Here is an 18,610-nt window from a genome sequence, read left to right as displayed (position 1 = left end):
TTTTAGCAGCTTTGTTCATAAGCATCTATAACTACATAATCCAGGTGTCTATCAACAGGAAAATAGATAGACATGTTGTAGTCTAAATATTCATACAACAGAATGCTACCCAGCAATAGGAAAGAACAAGATATTGATACACACAGTACTTGAAAACATGCTGATCAAAAAAAGCAAGGAATAAAAGTGTCTTGGTATGATTTCATTAAATCAGGTTCTGTCAAACTAGTCTTCAGTGATAGAAACAAGATCAGTGTTGAGAGCGATTACCTGCAAGGAGGTCTGAGGGAACATTGAGGGGATGATAGAACTATTTTATATCTTGTTTGGGGGATTTTATGTGTGTACAAATTTGTCAAGACTTACCATACTGTACATATTTGATGATTACATTTTATTCTATATAAGCTAATCCTTATTAAGGTTGATTTAAAATTTTGGTTGGAAGGAATCAAATCAACATAATTGTCCTCATGCTAAATGTGAATAGGCTATATTGTGAAACTGTTAGACTAGGTTGAGAAATAAAACCTAAGCACGTTCTGTTTAATAGAAACAAACTTTTACTCTCTATCCTTGACCTCAGTTTGGCCTCAGTGTGCCTGTGGCAGAGTAGAAGTATGTGAGCTCACACCTTCTGATGGAAACACCGAAATCATAACTAAGTGTGAACACCCACCAACAAAAGAATACTGGAACCTACCAAAAAAAGGTATCCTACATCCAGAAACAAAGAAGGAACCAGAACATGATGGTAGGATGGATGCAATCAAGACAAAATCAAATCGCATACACATGGGGTGGGCAACCCACAACGTAGAAAATAATTATACCCGCAAAAGTTCTCCCAGAGGAATGAAAGTTCTGAGCCCCACATTAGGCTCCCCAGCCTGGACGTCTGGCAACAGGAGGAGGAGTCCCCAGAGAATGTAGCTTTGAAGGTCAGCAGTGTTTGATCACTAGAATTTCACAGGAGTGGGGAAAACTAAAACTCTAGTCTTAGAGGGTGTAGATAGGGTCTTGTGTGCACCCAGACCCAGGGGAAAAAGCAGTGGTCTTATAAGAGACTGGATCAAACTTACCTGCTAGTATTGGAGGATCTCCTGTGGAGGTGGAGGGGGTGGTTGTGGCTCACTGTGAGGACAGGGACACTGGTGGCAGCAGTCCTGGGTAGCCCTCATTGGTGTGAGCCATCTTGGAGGCTGCCATTTTCTCACCAGACTTGGCCCCACCCAATATCTTGTTGCCGCTGGTGCTGGGATGCCTCAGGCCAGACAACCAATAGGGAGAGAACATAGTCCCACCCATCAGCAGGTTGTTTGCTTTAAGTCTTCCTGAGTAAGTAGCTCCCCAATAAACACATGGTCTGACATGGCCTTGCCCACCAAATGGACAAGACCCAGCTCTACCCACCACTGAACAGGTACACTTTCAGCTGGTACTTTCACCAGGAAGCTTGCACAAGACTCTTAGACAGCCTCATCTTCCAGAAGGCAGAAAACAGAAAGCTGCAACTAGAACCCTGCAGTCTATTGAATGGAAACCACAGTCACAGGAAGTTAGACAAAATGAGACAACAAAGGAATATGTCCCAGATGAAGGAACAAGTTAAAACCCCCAGAAGAACAACTAAATGAAGTGGAGATAGGCAGTCTCCTTGAAAAAGCATTCAGAGTAATGATAGTAAAAATGATCCAAGATCTTGAGGAAAAGAATGGAGGCACAGGTGGAGAAGATACAGAAATGTTTAATGAGGGCCTAGAAGAACTAATGGCACCCCACTCCAGTACTCTTGCCTGGAAAATCCCATGGATGGAGGAGCGTGGTAGGCTGCAGTCCATGGGGTTGCTAAGAATCGGATATGATTGAGCGACTTCATTTTCACTTTTCACTGTCATGCATTGGAGAAGGAAATGGCAACCCACTCCAGTGTTCTTGCCTGGAGAATCCCTGGGATGGTGGAGCCTGGTGGGCTGGCGACTATGGGGTCGCACAGAATTGGACACGACTGAGGTGACTTATCAGCAGCAGCAGCAGAAGAACTAAAAAACAAACAGATGAATAATACAGTAACTGAAATGAAAAAATGCACTAGATGGAATAAATATTAGAATAACTGAGGCAGAAGAATAGATGAGTGAGCTGGAAGATGGAGTGGTGGAAGTCACTGCCATGGATCAGAATTATAAAAAAGAATAAGAAATGAGGACAGTCTTTAAGAGATCTCTGGGACAACATTAAAAGTACCAACATTCTCATTATAAGGGTCCTAGAAAGAGAAGAGAGAGAAAGAGAAAGTACCCAAGAAAATATTTGGAGAGATAATAGCTGAAAATTTTCCTAACGTGGGAAGGGAAACTGTCATTTAAGTCCAGGAAGCACAGAGAGAGGCTCAGGTCAAATAAGTCCAAGGAAGAATACACTGAGAGAAAAAAAAAAAAAAAAAAGAATACACTGAGATACATAGTAGTCAAATTGACAAAATTTAAGACAAAAAATATTAAAAGCAACAAGAGGAAGCAACAACAAACAACATAACATACAAGGGAATTTCTTTAAGACTATCAGCTGATTTTTCAGCAGAAACTCTGCAGACCAGAAGGGAGTGGCACAATATATTTCAAGTGATGAAAAGGAAGAATTTGCAACTAAGAATATTCCTCCCAGCAAGGCTCTCATTTAGATTTGACAGAGAAATCAAAAGCTTTACAGACAGACAAAAGCTAAGAGAATTCAGCACCACCATAACAAGTTTTGCAGCAAATGCTAAAGGAATTTCTCTAGGCAGTAAAGAGAAGGCCATAACTAGAAACTGGAAAATTACAAAGGAAAAACTCACTATTAAAGATAAACATACAAAAATAAAAAAAGATAAACATAAAGTGATTAGTGATGGTAAGAAATCATCCACACACAAATATGTCAAAATCAGCAGTTCTAAGAAGAGGAGAGCACAAATGCATTTCCAACTTACAACTAGCAACTTACAACAATCTTGGTTATATATGGACTGCTATTTGAAAACCTCATGGTAACCAGAAACCAAAAATCTCAATAGGTAAGAAAAAAAAATAAGGAATCTAAACACAACATTAAAGTTAGTGATCAAATAACAAGAGAAGTGAACAAAAGAGAAAGGAAAGAAAAGCACCTAGAAAAACAAATCCAAAACAGTTAACCAAATGCCAGTAAGAACATATATATTATATACCTTAAATGTAAACGGAGTAAGTATTCCAACCAAAAGACATAAATTGACTGAATGGATACAAAAACTAGACCTATATATATATGCTGTCTACAAGAGTCCCACCTCAGATCTAATGACACATACAGACCGAAAAGGGATAGAAAAATGTATTCCATGCAAATGGAAATCAAAATTGGATAAGCAATAGTTGTATCAGACAAAATAGACTTTAAAGTAAAGAGTGTTGCAACAGACACGGACACTACATAATGATCAAAGGGTCAGTCCAAAAGGAAGATGTAACAGTCGTTAATATTTATGCACTCAGCATAGGAGCACCTCAATATATAAGGCAAATACTAACAGCCATAAAAGGAGAAATTGACAGTAACAGTAATAGTGGGGGGGCTTTAACACCCCACTTTCATCAACAGACAGCTCATTCACAGAGCGGTAAGGAAACAAAGGCCTTAAATGACACATTAAACTTAATATTTGTAGATCATTCCATCCAAAAGCAACATAATACAAATTCATCTCAAGCGCACATGGAACATTCACCAGGATTGATCACATACTAGGCCTCAAAGTGAGCCTTTATAAATTTAAGAAAATTGAAATCATATCAAGCATCATTTCTGACTGCAACACTATGAGATTAGAAATCAACTACAAGAAAAAAACGAAAAAACACAAACACATGGAGGCTAAGCAGTATGCCACTAAAACAGCAGTGGATCACTGGGGAAATCAAAAATTACTGAGAAACAAGTGAAAATGAAAGCAGGGTGACCCCAAACCTGTGGGATGCAGCAAAAGCAGTGCCAAGAGGGAAGTTTATACTTATACAATCTTAGGAAACAAGAAAAAACCTCAAATAAACAACCTTACACCTAAAGCAACTAGAGAGTAAAGAACAAACAAAACCCAAAGTTAGTAGAAGGAAAGAAATCATGAAGATCAGAGCAGAAATAAATGTAATGGAGATGATTAAAACAATAGAAAAGATCAATGAAACTAAAAGTTGCTTCTTTGAAAAGGTAAACAAAAATAAACCCTTAGCCAGACTTATCAAGAAAAAGAGGGAGAGGACTCAAATCCATAAAATTAGAAATGGAAAAGAAGTTACAGTAGACACCAAAAAATTACACAAGATCATAAGAGACTATTAAAAGCAACTGTATGCCAATAAAATTGACAGTCTAGAAGAAATGGACAAATTCTTAGGAAGGTTTAATCTTCCAAGATTGAACCTGGAAGAAACGGAAAATATGAATAGACCAATCGCAAATACTGAAATTGAAACTGTGATTAAAAAATTTTCCAGCAAACAAAAATCTAGGACCAGATGACTTCACAGGCAAATTATATCAAACATTTAGAGAAGAGTTAACATCTATCCTCAAACTATTGCCGAAAACCACCCAGGAAGGGACACTCCCAAATTCATTCTATGAGACCATCATCACCCTGATATTAAAAGCAGACAAAGATATCACAAAAAAAGAAAACTGCAGGCCAATGTCACTGGTGAACATGGATGCAAAACTCAAGAAAATATTACTAGCAAACCATATCCAACAGTATATTAAAAGGATCATACACCATTATCAAGTGAGATTTATTCCAGAAATGCAAGGACTCTTCAGTATACACAACTTAATCCTATGATACACCACATCAACAAATTGAAGAATAAAAACCATATGATCATCTTAATAGATGCAGGAAAGCTTTTGACAAAATTCAACACCCAGGATGTGGGCATAGAGGGAACCTATCTCAACATAATAAAGGCCGTATATGCCAAACCCACAGCAAACATGATTCTCAGTGGTGAAAAATGAGAAGCATTTCATCTAAGATCAGGAAGAAGACAAAGGTGTCCACTTTCATTACTATTATTTAACGTAGTTTTGGAAGTCTAGGCATGGCAATCAGAGAAGAAAAAGAAAAGGAATCCAGATCGAAAAATAAGTAATATAATTATGTCACTGTTTGCAGATGACATGATACTATACATAGAAAATCCTAAAACTGCTACCAGAAAACTACTAGAGCTCATCAATGAATTCAGTAAAATTGCAGAATACAAGAGTAATAGTATTTCAATACACTAACAATGAAAACGGAGAAGGCAACGGCACCCCATTCCAGTACTCTTGCCTGTAAAATCCCATGGACGGAGGAGCCTGGGAGGCTGCAGTCCGTGGGGTTGCGAAGAGTCGGACACGACTGAGTGACTTCCCTTTCACTTTTCACTTTCATGCATTGGAGAAGGAAATGTCAACCCACTCCAGTGTTCTTGCCTGGAGAATCCCAGGGACGGGGAGCCTGGTGGGCTGCCGTCTATGGGGTCGCACAGTCGGACACGACTGAAGCGACTTAGCAGCAACAATGAAAAATTAAAAAGAGAATGTAAAGAAACATTCCATTTACTGTTGCATCAAAATGAATAAAATACCCAGGAATAAACTTACCTAAAGAGGCAAAAGATGTGTACTCCAAGAACTTTAAGACAGTGAAGAAAGAAAGCTAAGATGACACAAACATGGAAAAATGCTCTTGAATTGGAAGAACTGATATTGTAAAAATGACTATACTACTACCCAGGGCAGTCTACAGATTCAGTGTAGTCCCTATCAAATTACTAATGGCATTTTTCACAGAACTAGAACAAAAAAGTCTTAAAATTTTTGTAGAGACATAAAAGACCCTAAATAGCCAAAGCAGTCTTGAGAAAGGAAAATGGAGCCGGATGAATCAGACTCCCTGACTTCAGGCTATACTAGAGAGCTACAGTCAGCAGTGTATGGTACTAGCATAAAAGCAGAAATACAAATCAATAGAACAGGGTTGAATGCCCAGAAATAAACCCACACACCTATGGTCAGTCTACAACAAAGGAGGCAAGATTATACAGTGGGGAAAAGACAATTTCTTTAAAGATAGTCCTGGGAAAAGTGGATAACTACAGGTAAAAATAATGAAATCAGAACATTCTTTAACACCATACACAAAAATAAACTAAAAATAGATTAAAGACCTAAATGTAAGACCAGACACTATAAAACTCTTAAGAGGAAAATATAGGCAGAACTCTTACATAAATTGCAGGATTATCTATTTTTTGTAGCAGTATCTTTTTTGATTCATCTCTTAGAATAATGGCAATAAAAACAAAAATAAACCAGTAGGATCTAATTAAATTCAAAAGCTTTTGTAGAACAAAAGAAAGCATAAAACAAAAAGATAACCCATAGAATGGGAGAAAATATTTGCAAACCATGCAACTGACAGGACATTAGTCTTCACAATTTATATACAACTCTGGTGGCACAATAAAAAAAAAGTAAAATCAAAAAATAGGTAGAAGACCTAAATAGAGATTTTTCCAGAGAAGACATACAGGTGACCAAGAAGCATGTGAAAAGATGCTCAACATCACTAATTATTAGAGAAATGCAAATCAAAACCACAGTGAGGTATCACTTCACCCTTGTCAGAATGACCATCATCAAGTAGTCTACAGACAGTAAATGCTGGAGGAGGGGTGGAGAAAATGGATCCCTCCTACACCGTTTGGCAATGTAAATTGGTGCAACTATTAGGAAGAACGGTATGGAGGTTCCTTAAAAAACTAAAAATGTAACTACCATATGATCCAGCAGTCCCACTGCTGGGCATATATCTGGATAAAACTGTAATTCAAAAAGATACATGCACCCCAGTGTTCACTGCAGCACTATGTACAACACCCAAGACATGGAAGCAGCCTAAATGTCCACTGACAGAGAAATGGATAAAGAAGATGTGGTGCATATATTCAGTGGAATATTACTCAGCCACGAAAAGGAGGAAATAATGCCTTTTGCAACAACATGGATGGACCTAGATATTATCATAGTAAGTGAAGTCAGTCAGAGAAAGACAAGTGTACCATATCCTTTAGTTATGGAACCTAAAGAAATGATACATGAACTTATTTACAAAATAGAAACAGGATCACAGACTTAGAGAATGAATTTATAGTTACCAGGAGATAGAGGGGAGGAATAGATTGAAAGTTTGTGACTGACATGTATGTACACTTCCATATTTAAAATAGATAACCAATAAGAACCTACTGCATAGCACAGGGAACTCTATTCAATACTAGTGCTTAGTCACTGAGTCATGTCTGATTTTTTGCGACCCCATGGACTGTAGCCCACCAGGCTCCTCTGTTCACGGGGATTCTCCAGGCAAAAATACTGGAGTGGGTTGTCATGCCCACTTCCAGGGGATCTTCCCAACCCAGGGATTGAACCCAGGTCTCCCACATTGCAGGCAGATTCTTTGTTGTCTGAGCCACCAGGGAAGCCTCTATTCAATACTATAATAACCTAAATGGGAAAAGAATTTGAGAAGAATAGACTCATGTACATATAACTGCATCACTTTGTTGTACAACTGAAAATAACATAATGACTGTACTATAACTATAATCAATTATACTCCAATATAAAATAATTTTTTTAATTTAAAAATTGAAAAGAAGAAATAAATTTTTGAAAATTTTAGAGTTGGCCAAAAAAGTCCTTCAATTTTTAAGTAAAAGTAGAACACATTTTTCATTTTCACTAAGAACTTTATTGAACAATGTATTCACCATTTCACTCCAGTACCTTCTGCCATTTTTCAGGCCCATTCATATTTCTAAAACTTATTCATTTTGAGCAAAGAATTGTTTCATGTGCCTTTTACAGTCTTCCAGGGAACTGAGATTTTTTTCCATTAAGAGAATTTTGTAAAGACTGAAATAAATGGATATCTGAAGGTGCAATGTCCAGTGAATACCTGGATGACTCAGAACTTCCCAGCCAAGCTGTAACAGTTTTTGCCTGGTCATCAGAGAAACATGCGGCCATGTTTTGTCCTGATGGGAGATTATGCATTTTCTGTTGACTGATTCCAGACACTTTTCGTTGAGTGCTGCTTTCAGTTGGTCTAATTGGGAATGGTACTTGTTAGAATTAATTGTTTGGTTTTCTGGAAGGAACTCATAATAGAGGACTCCCTTTTAATCCCACCATGTACACAGCAGCATCTTTTTTGGATGGAGACTGGCCTTCGGTGTGGTTTGTGGTGGTTCATTTCACATGTCCCATGATCTCTTCTGTTCTACATTATTGTTCAATGTCCACTTTTCATTGCCCATTACAATCGGTTTTAAAAATGGAATGTTTTTGTTAAATTTCAGTAGAGAACTGAATACAAAAATACAGTTAGGAAGGTTTTTTTCACTTATGTGGAACCCAGACATCAGAACGATTAACATAACAAAGCTGATGCAGATGCTTTTCAGCACTTGATTTGGGTATTTTGAGTATGTCGACTGTCTCCCATGTGGTATAATACTGATGTTTTCAATTTGATTGCTGTCAGCTTCAACTGGTCTTCCTGACTGTGAAGTATCATCCAGCCAGAAATCTTCAACACGAAACTTTGTGAACCACTTTTAGTACATTCTGTCAGTCACAGCACCTTTCCCAGACATTATACAAAACTTTTTTTGCATTTCACTTGCATTTTTACCTTTCTTGAAATAATAAAGCATAATATGCTGAGTGTTGCTTTTTTTCTTCCATCTTCAATATTAAAATTGCTACACAAAAATTCACTGATTTTTCTGCTTTTTAAAAAAAATGTACACTGATATTACAGTTGTCACAATACAGTCCTACACAATTGTTTTGAATGAAATTAAAGACAACTGAGCACTACCAGAGCCATCTTATGGAAAAAACTAAACAAACTTTTTGGTCAATGCAATATAAAGAAATATAAAAAATAAGGAGTTGAGTAAATATTTAAGGCCCAGGAAAATGAAGAAAAATCAGTAGTTATAGACAAAGTGGAATTTGAGTATCAAATAAGTTAAATGAGTTAATAGGCATAATTTATGAAGGTCTCATAGTTGTAAGCTTGTATGGCTAAATAAATACAGAAAGCAAAAAAAAATGAGAAATGTCAGTGATGGAGCAGTCATAGTACCTCATTTCAGTATACATTCATCTGAATTAGATTTGGTAGATTTTTTATAAACAAAAATATAAAAGGAATTGAATAGTGCATTCAGTAAACTTAATTATGTTTGTGTATATATAAATACGGGCTTCCCTGGTGGCTCAGTGGTAAAGAATCCACCTGCCAATGCAGAAGACATGGGTTTGATCCGTAGGTCGGGAAGATTTCCTGGAGAAGGAAATGGCAACCCATTCCAGTATCCTTGTGTGGGAAATCCCCTGGACAGAGGAGCCTGGCGGCCTATAGTCCATGGGGTCTCAAAAGAGCCGGACATGACTTAGTGACTAAACAGCAACAACACATACATAAGTATTTATTAATGTTCAAGGTACTTGACCATAAAGAAAACCATTTTCTCTTTTTTAAGAGATTAATTCACCTAGTTTTAATAAACATGTAGGCCCAGGAACATTTCCTAAGCAGTCCCAACTTTGTTAAGTAATGTCTTTCTGGAGTGTAAGATTTCCCTTGGGAAGATGAACATGGTGTTACTTATTTTTGGCTGCACAGGGTCTTTGTTTCGGTGCTCTGGCTTTCTCTAGTTGCAGCACATGTCGCCTTCTCTTGTTGTGGTGCATGGGCTCAAGAGTGCGTGGGCTCAGTGGTTGTGGCCCGTGGGCTTAGTTGTCTCATGGCATGTGGGATCTTAGTTCCCCGATCAAGGATCAAACCCACATCCTCTGTGTTGGAAGGCAGATTCTTAACCATTGGACTACCAGGAAAGTCCCAAGAAAATTTTTAACAGATGAAAGAAGTTGAGGTTTTACATGTTATATTGTCTGGTAATAATAATACAAGTAAGTTAGAAATAGTTACAAGATGGGGTTTCCCTTGTGATTCAGCAGTAAAGACTCTGCCTGCAATTCAGGAGAAGGAGTTTTGATCCCTGGGTCAGGAAGATCCCCTGGAGAAGGAAATGACAAGCCACTCCAGTATTCTTGCCTGGGAAATCCCATGGACAGAGAAGCCTGGCAAGCTGTAGTCCATGGGGTTGCAAACTGTTAGATGTGGTTTACAAGTTACAAGATTATTCCTTTGAAACCTGCCTCCTATAGAGGATTCCCCTATTTTCCCTGTATTCATTTCCATCACAGAATTGCCCTCTGTGTATTCTTAAGTGGGAAAATTAGTAATAGCAAGGAGTTAATTCTTTTAAGTTTCTGGTCTTGTGTTGTTAAAATGTCTGTGTTTCAGTTTGATGCTTTTGTGTTGCTGCTGGTGAAGACATGGGAAGTACCAGAGTCCATACCTAGACCACTAATTATACTGAAAAATTAGACCTGAAATTTTAGGTTAATATTCCTGGCCTTCCCCTTTCAAATCTCTTTATGTTTTCAGTAACCAGTTGCAGGCCATTTACTAGAATACAAGGAATTTTGAATTAAAAACAAGTAAAATTTAAAGGAAACAAGAACACCTAATATAGAAGGGATGTAGAGAATAGAATATTTTCATTTATCATTGGTGCAAATGTGAATTGTTATAGTCTTTTGGAAAATAATTTGCGGCCTGGTCAACAATTAAAATTCATATTTCTTTTGGTCTGGTAATCCTCCTCCTAAGATTATTTCCTTAGAAATAAAAGCACAAGTAAGGTCACATTATAGGGATATTTACTGCAGCAGTGTACATACTGCCAACCAACTGAAAACAAAATGAGAAAGTTGGAGAAAGGCAGAAAAAAAATGATATATTGTAGGGTAGAATTTATGCTACATGAATTAAACCAGTTCCCAATATCTTGGAGCATTTCCCACAAAGTTTTGTTGAATGAAGAAGAGGACGATATAAGAAGATTAGTGTAATAATAATTTGTATAACCAAAACTGATTTAAGAGAACCATTAGAGGCTACTCATCAGGGACATTCTTGTTAGGAACTTGTAGGTATGAAGAAAAATAAGAATGCTTGTGAGGTGGTCAAATGTTTATCTTGGTGGGGAGAAGGGGGAAGTACCTGGAGAGGGCGGTAAAGAAAGAAAAAGGAGAATTGTCCTTTAGTTGACCCTAAAAAGCCTGTCTGATCACATCTATTCATTATCTGTAAAATTATGTAAATGTATGTTTAAAGATACAAAGTAAATATTTAAAATAAAATAATCTTTTTCCAAAAGTGATGTATATTTGCAAATAGCTTAACAAGTCCATGTGAAGTCTGTAGAAACTCTTAAGAGGAAAGTATAGTAGAATACCACAAAACTGAGCTAGTGGGAAATTTATTTACCTATAAAATTGGGGTGGTCTCCGTGGTTGTTTTGTAACTATTCTTCAGGGACCTTTGCACTCACCTTTGATTTGTCACCCTTGGTGCTGGCTTTGTGTTCTGGCTCATGGCATAATGACTAAATTAAAATCCAAACACAGCAAAGTCCAGTGGAAGAAGGCTGGTCTCAGGATTTCTGTCACAGGTTGGGTTTCTTAAAAGCATTTGCTGAGATGAAGTTTGAAGTACAAGTTAGGTATAACATCTAGGTGAGGAAGGGGCAGGAAGCAGAACTGGGCAAAGGAAGAAGTTGAGTTTCAATGCAGGCCTGACAAAAGAGAGCTCTGGAGTAATGATTGCTTGCCAGAGTTGTCCTGTGTTAAATTGAAAAATGCCCAGCCTTTATATCCATTCTAGGATGGACTGTACTTGGAAGGGCATGGCCTGAGGTAAGGCAACTCCTGATGGAACTGACATCTGGGTGCTGTCTGTGGACCACAATCGCTTCTGCAGCTGGCAACAAGTCTTTTCTTGAAGAGGAGGTCTAGGTGGCATAGCTTCCTATCTACCACACTATCTTTCGTAGGAATGAGGAAATATTTCCTAGAAGCCTTCCATCAGACTTCCCCTCACACCTAAGATTAGATTACATGCTGTGACCCAAATAATAGCCTTTCTCCTCTTCAATAAAGAGTCCTGATTTTTCACTGAGTATATACATGGTCATCTGGGATAATGGCTCTATTTCTCAGCCTCCCTGTACATTTAGGTATGTCTAAGTTTTGGCTAGGGGGTAAGTTGAATGGTCATTTTTGACTTAGAGGAAAGGGCGTGTGTACCTTGTTTCCTTGCAACTTCTTCCTGCTGGGTAGAATAAGGAGATGATAATTGGAGTTTGTGCAGCCATCTTGGATTATGAGGTGGAAGCACATGTTGAGGAGGACAAGAGCAACAAGATAGAAGTCCCTAATGATCATAGAAATGCTTTATGTGCTCCGGGTTGCTTACGTTTGGGCTTTATATCTTGGTTAGTCATTACTATTTAGGTTTTTCTGTGAATTACATTAGAACTTAACTGATACACATTTCTAATTGGCACGAGGGCACAGGAAATCATGATTGGCTTAGACTGACATTTTGGGAATGGGATGGATGTTGGGGAATAAGACACAGAGACATTGATACCAGGCAAGTACAGCAAGAGAGAGAATGCGAAGATGTCGAGGGATTTTCAGGGGATGGTATTTGTGATGGACCCAGGAATCATAACTAGGTAAGTTGGAAAGCAGGATGTGTGAGTGACGAACACGAAGAGTTTGTGGATTGTGGTCTCTGGGGCTGGAGACTCACTAGAGAGGGGGAGCTAGGCTAAATGAACTAGAGAAAGCAGAAATGGTCATCAGAGTGTAGGTCACCTTAAATGGAGATTTTGGTGGTAGAGCTTTTACCCCTAACAGCAGGTCTGAAAAGAGTTGGTAACTAAAGTAGGGTAGAGGAAAAGATTCTTAATGGTGAAGTTTAAAATACGGAGTTGCTGGGCTTTGGGTGGAACATCTTTATTATGGTTGAGTGGAGGTTAGTGAAATAGATGCTGATATTTTGAGTAGGTGAAGAGGAGTAACTGGTGTGTCAGTAGGTGACTCAGAAAGTAAGGAATGCAGATCCAGAAGAGAGCATCTGTTTCAGAAAAGCTGACATTGTTGATGGAATAGGGAGGAAAAGTGATCTGGAAACAGCTATTAGGAAAGATAGCATCCTTCTTACATATTAAAATTTTCTATATAGCAAAAGATAGTAGACACAAAGTATAAAGAAAAAATAAACTGAGGAAATATATTTATAGTACATTTACCATACAAATGGGAGCTCCTTGATATAAAAAGAGCTCTTAAATGTGATGCAAGGAGTGAATTCATTGGAAAAGACCTTGATGCTGGGAAAGATTGAGGGTAAGAGGAAAAGGGGGTGACAGAGAATGAGATGATTGGGTGGTATCATTGGCTTAACAGATATGAGTTTGAGCAAACTCAGGGAGACAGTGAAGGACAGAGAAGCCTGGCATGCTACAGTTCCTGGTGTTGCAAAGAGTCGGTCACAACTTAGTGACTGAACAACAACAACAACTTGGTAGCAAAATAGGTAAAGAATATGGAATCTTAATTTGCAAAGGAGAAAATGCAGATGATCAAAACATATAAGAAAAAACTCATACGTTAGCATTAGTACCAGTAAAAATATCAATGAGATACTAGGATGTGCCTATCATTGGCAAGACCTAAAAATATTGATAAACTTCCAAGCTTGGCATGTGTGTGGGGAGTAGGTGCTGATTTATACTGCTAATGGAATGCAGTGGATTGCCACTTCAGCTGTTGGGTGTTGTGGATTGATGTGCTTGCCCATCACAATTATGCTGGCCACAGCATGTTTATTGTATTAGCACATTTTTCTTGTAATGGTAACTGTGTGGCCTTATTTTTTAAAAACCAACTTATAAGTCACTTCTTGTGGCCATTTTTATAGTGCAAAATGTGATTTTCCCATCTTAGCTGGAAAAATTTTGGTGTTTTTGTTCATTCCTTTTGGTTTTCATATGTTTGTATCCCCTTAAGTATATGACTAGATTTTGTTTCATCCAGATTTGTGTAATCTGAATGAAATAACTATCCAGTCATTTTCTTTGGGCCATAATATGTATCAGTGTACCCACTTGGATTGTATTGAGAATTAAGAAGGATATTATTAATACATTAAATTTTTATGAGTTTGAACTTTATTTAATTACAGACTAACTGGATCTTCTGGATTTATAACAGATGGACCTGGAAATTATAAATATAAAACAAAATGCACATGGCTCATTGAAGGACAGTAAGTAATAATGACTTTTTTTTCTTTTTTAAGATAGAGCTCATTGTGAGATTACTTTTCCAACAAGTAAAATTAACAGTCTATATCAACTTAAAGTATTTTTTATTTGGTAAACTTTTCTTTCACAAGTGAATTTGATTAGCTGAAGCTCCAATGCTTTGCCCATGTGATGTGAAGAGCCAACTCATTGGAAAAGACCCTGATGCTGGGAAAGATTGAAGGCAAAATGAGAAGGGGATGGCAAAGGATGAGATGGTTAGAAAGCATCACCGACTTGCGTGCTCAGTCACTTGAGTTGTGTCCGACTCTCTGCGACCCCATGGACCATGGCCCGCCAGGCTTCTCTGTCCATGGGATTCTCCAAGCAAGAATACTGGAGTGGGTTGCCGTTTCCTTCTCTTATCACACTTAATGGACATGAATTTGAGCAAACTCTGGGAGATAGTGGAGGACAGAGGAGCCTGGTGTGCTGCAGTCCATTGGGTCACAAAGAGTCAGACACGACTTAGCGACTGAACAACAACAACAAAAAAATTTTTTTCTTAATCTTCAGTGTTAATTTTAAAATTTGTGTTGATTTGCAGATGAATTATACATACCAGAAATTTATATATTTTTGATTGTGATAGTTAGAAAACAGAATATTTTATTATGGTTGAAGTATGTAAAGAAAATTTTGCTTGAACAGGTAGCAGGGAAGGCAGGAGATTTGGATTGCCCTTTTTATTTGTTTGTTGGTTAGCTTATTTCATTATTATTTTTAGTGATTTAATCTATAGAAGTTTATTTCTCGCTAACCTAACAGTTCCATGGCAGGTGTTACCAGTCAGCAGGTACCTTTCTTTCCATTAGTAGTAGGACCCATGCTTTCCCTTTCGTTTTCAACTCTACAGTTACTGAAAGAACCACCAACCATCCTCTTTTCTCCTGGGCCACTGTAAAAGCCTTGAAATTGGCCTCCAGCTCCAGTTTTTACCTTTGTCCCTTGCGCACTTCTCACTCACTTCTTATCTCGTGGCTTCTTCTGTTTGCTGTTTCACACATGCTGATTTTCTTCATGTTGCTCGGACACATCAACTTCTTAAGTCTAAGACTTTATGACTGTTGTTCTCTCTGTCTGAAACATTGTCTCTTCCAACTTTTCACATGGCTTACCTCTCACTATTTTAATCTTTTCTATAACTTTCTGGAGTATTTCCCCACCACTTGTTGTACTACTATTAATACATCACATTCCTTTAATTTCTTTGCAGTATTCATCACCATGTAAGTTAACTTGTTTATGTATTTATTTAGATGTTTGATTAGGGATGTTATTTAGACACAAAATATGAAGTAGACAAAAGATTCAGGCTGGAGACTTATAGTTAGAAATCACCAAGATATAGATGGTGTGGATAGTACCAAAAACTTTTTGAATAGAGTGTTTGTGCTAAAGCCAGGTTGGAGAATGAAGAGTGGGATGTGAAGAATTTGAGAAAAGCAAAGTCTTCTGTGGCATTTCAGAGGAGAAAGGGACAGGTGCATTAGTAGCTGGAAGGAGAGTTGGGATTTGAAGTTTTTTTGTTTTGTTTTTTATAAGATATGTGATACTTGAAGAGATTTAAGTGTGGGTGTGGAGTTTCAGAAGAGAGGGAGATCTTAAATATTTCAGAGATAGAAGGAAAAGTAGATAGGTGTGTACCTATTTTGGAAAACAGGAATTTGAGAAAATTTTGTCTGCGTGCTGAGCATAAGCAGGTAGATGGGACTGAGTGGTTTGAAATAGTACTTGAAAGTTAATTAGGAAGACGGCTGGCAGAATCAGAGCACCAGTACTGGACCCAGCCTACCCAGTGGTGTGACTTTTTCCAGCATGGCTTTTTTCCTCTAGATTCAGTCTAGATCAAAGCAGATAAACTTTTTTCTCTAGATTGGGGATTTTCCAGGGAGTTCCATGAAAAGGCAGAGGGGCAGGTGAGTTTAGAGGATCGACAGGTATGTTTGTGAAATGAGGTAGTATGGCGTCTGAAGTTGACTAAGAAGGGCTAATGAATTGGTAAAGAATGGTGACTGTAAGGTCCAAGATGCATAGACCGTGTATATTTTGTTTACCATTGCATGTTTGGTGATCTTTTGCACATAGCAAGTACTAAGGAAATCTTTGACAAGTGAAGGAGTGCTTAATTTCTTTTCTCTATAGATTCTTTAAAAAACTGTTTTTTTCTCAAATGTTTGGGAGTGATGATGATTAGTATAAATTACTTTTTTCTGTTCTTTTCAGGCCAAATAGAATAATGAGACTTCGTTTCAATCATTTTGCTACAGAGTGTAGTTGGGACCATTTATATGTTTATGACGGGGACTCAATTTATGCACCCCTAGTTGCTGCCTTTAGGTAAGCTCAGTCATATAAATAATAATTAACCATTATTTGATTTCTGAATTCATGTATCTCCTAGACTGTATTCTCACTGGATTCACCTTTTTATCACTTAAAACGTTTTCATGGAAAGAGTACTAGTTATGGAGTCCTGTCGGTTGTGTGCTAGTCCTGACTTCGTTGCCTGTAACTACTGGGTAACTTTGCGGGGCAAAATACTCTCTTTTTAGTTTCCTGATCTGTAAAACTGTGATAGTAGTATCAAGTTTACCTACTTCTTGTGGTGGTGGTGAAGTATACATCTGAAAATGTTTTGTAATATATTGACTAATAATATTTCTGTTAAAAAATGAAATCAGGAATCATGTTCATTTTGATCCTTGTTGTGTTCCTCATTGCATAAGCATTCAGGAATTATTTGTTGTATTCATATGTAGTTGTGTGTATGTGTGATATGTAATTATGTAAATACCTTAACATGGGTGAGGAAAAAGTTCTGGAAGAATATACATAAATGAGCAGTGGTTATCTGTGGATAATGAGAAGCATTCCAGTTATGTGTTGTGATTTTTTTTTTCAGAAAGTATATTTTGTGTTTATAGTTAAACAGTTTAACACCAAATATATGGGGTATTCTGAATTGTTTTGGCATTTTACTTTTTATCAACAGTCAATAGCTGTGTTATTTATCATATTTTTGACCACATGTGAATTCAAAACTGGTCTAGTTTTCTTCCTTTTACTCTACAGAGGATTTTTAAAATATGTTTTCTGAAATGCATATCCTTAGAGAGTCATGGAGAAGGCAATGGCACCCCACTCCAGTGCTCTTGCCTGGAAAATCCCATGGACGGAGGAGCCTGGTAGGCTGCAATTCATGGGGTCTCGAGGAGTCGGACACAACTGAGCGACTTCACTTTCACTTTTCACTTTCATGCGTTGGAGAAGGAAATGGCAACCCACTCCAGTGTTCTTGCCTGGAGAATCCCAGGGATGGGAGAGCCTGGTGGGCTGCTGTCTATAGGGTCGCACAGAGTCGGACACGACTGAAGCAACTTAGCAGCAGCAGCACCAGAGAGTCATAGTTGTCAGTTTTTCATTTACAACTGACTTTCTTGATTTCTTCCCCTCAAATATTTTAGTTCTCTGACTTTAAAAGAAATCAATTTAACAATATTTTTTGTATTCCTCACGTGGGGCTGGTTGATGTCTCATATGAATGAGAAGATAACAGAAGGCGAGAAGCCAAACACGAGAAGGCAAAGGACAGATGAGGTCAGAGGACTAATGTACCCTTGTATTTCTCCACTCCCTTTGGCTTAGAAATCTCTCCAATATATCTTTGAACTGAGAACCAAGGTCATTTTCTGGGTTTCAGAGATTCACTTAGAGGACCAAAGAACAGGGTGGATAGGCTATGCTGCTGCTGCTAAGTCACTTCAGTCGTGTCCTACTCTATGCAACCCCATAGACGGCAGCCCACCAGGCTTCCCCGTCCCTGAGATTCTCCAGGCAAGAACACTGGAGTGGGTTGCCATTTCCTTCTCCAATGCACGAAAGTGAAAAGTGAAGGTGAAGTCGCTCAGTTGTGTCCGACTCCTAGCGACCCCATGGACTGCAGCCCACCAGGCTCCTCCGTCCATGGGATTTTCCAGGCAAAAGTACTGGAGTGGGGTACCATTGAGGATTGGCCACATGTTGGACTATCTATATTTATCCCAGAATTTGACTCATACCTTGTATTATAGCAAGAAGCACACCAAACTTTAACATAGGCACAAAAACTATTATATCTATAGTATGATGCTGTCATGATAATAGTATATGTTGAACATGTTGAAGGTTCACTTGGTAACTGCATTTGTTAATTAAAATTCATGGAGTCCCTTCTGTGTGCCAGGCACTTTGAATGAGCT

The 18,610-nt window shown here is 38.0% G+C and overlaps 1 protein-coding gene across 3 annotated transcripts in view; it reads left to right on the top strand.

The window, feature by feature from the left end:
- ATRN (attractin) overlaps nt 1–18,610 on the top strand; it is a 190,046-nt gene that overhangs the window by 45,554 nt on the left and 125,882 nt on the right. For all 3 annotated transcript variants that reach the window (XM_061436678.1, XM_061436676.1, XM_061436677.1), the window contains exons 2-3: nt 14,249–14,332; nt 16,596–16,709. In XM_061436678.1, the coding sequence (XP_061292662.1) occupies nt 14,249–14,332; nt 16,596–16,709 (198 nt within the window). The remainder of the gene's footprint in view (nt 1–14,248; nt 14,333–16,595; nt 16,710–18,610) is intronic.

The sequence above is a fragment of the Bos javanicus genome, chromosome 13 (assembly GCF_032452875.1).
Source record: "Bos javanicus breed banteng chromosome 13, ARS-OSU_banteng_1.0, whole genome shotgun sequence".
Lineage (NCBI taxonomy): Eukaryota > Metazoa > Chordata > Mammalia > Artiodactyla > Bovidae > Bos > Bos javanicus.
Note: the sequence above shows the minus strand (reverse complement) of the source record. Positions and strands in the feature narration are given on the sequence as shown.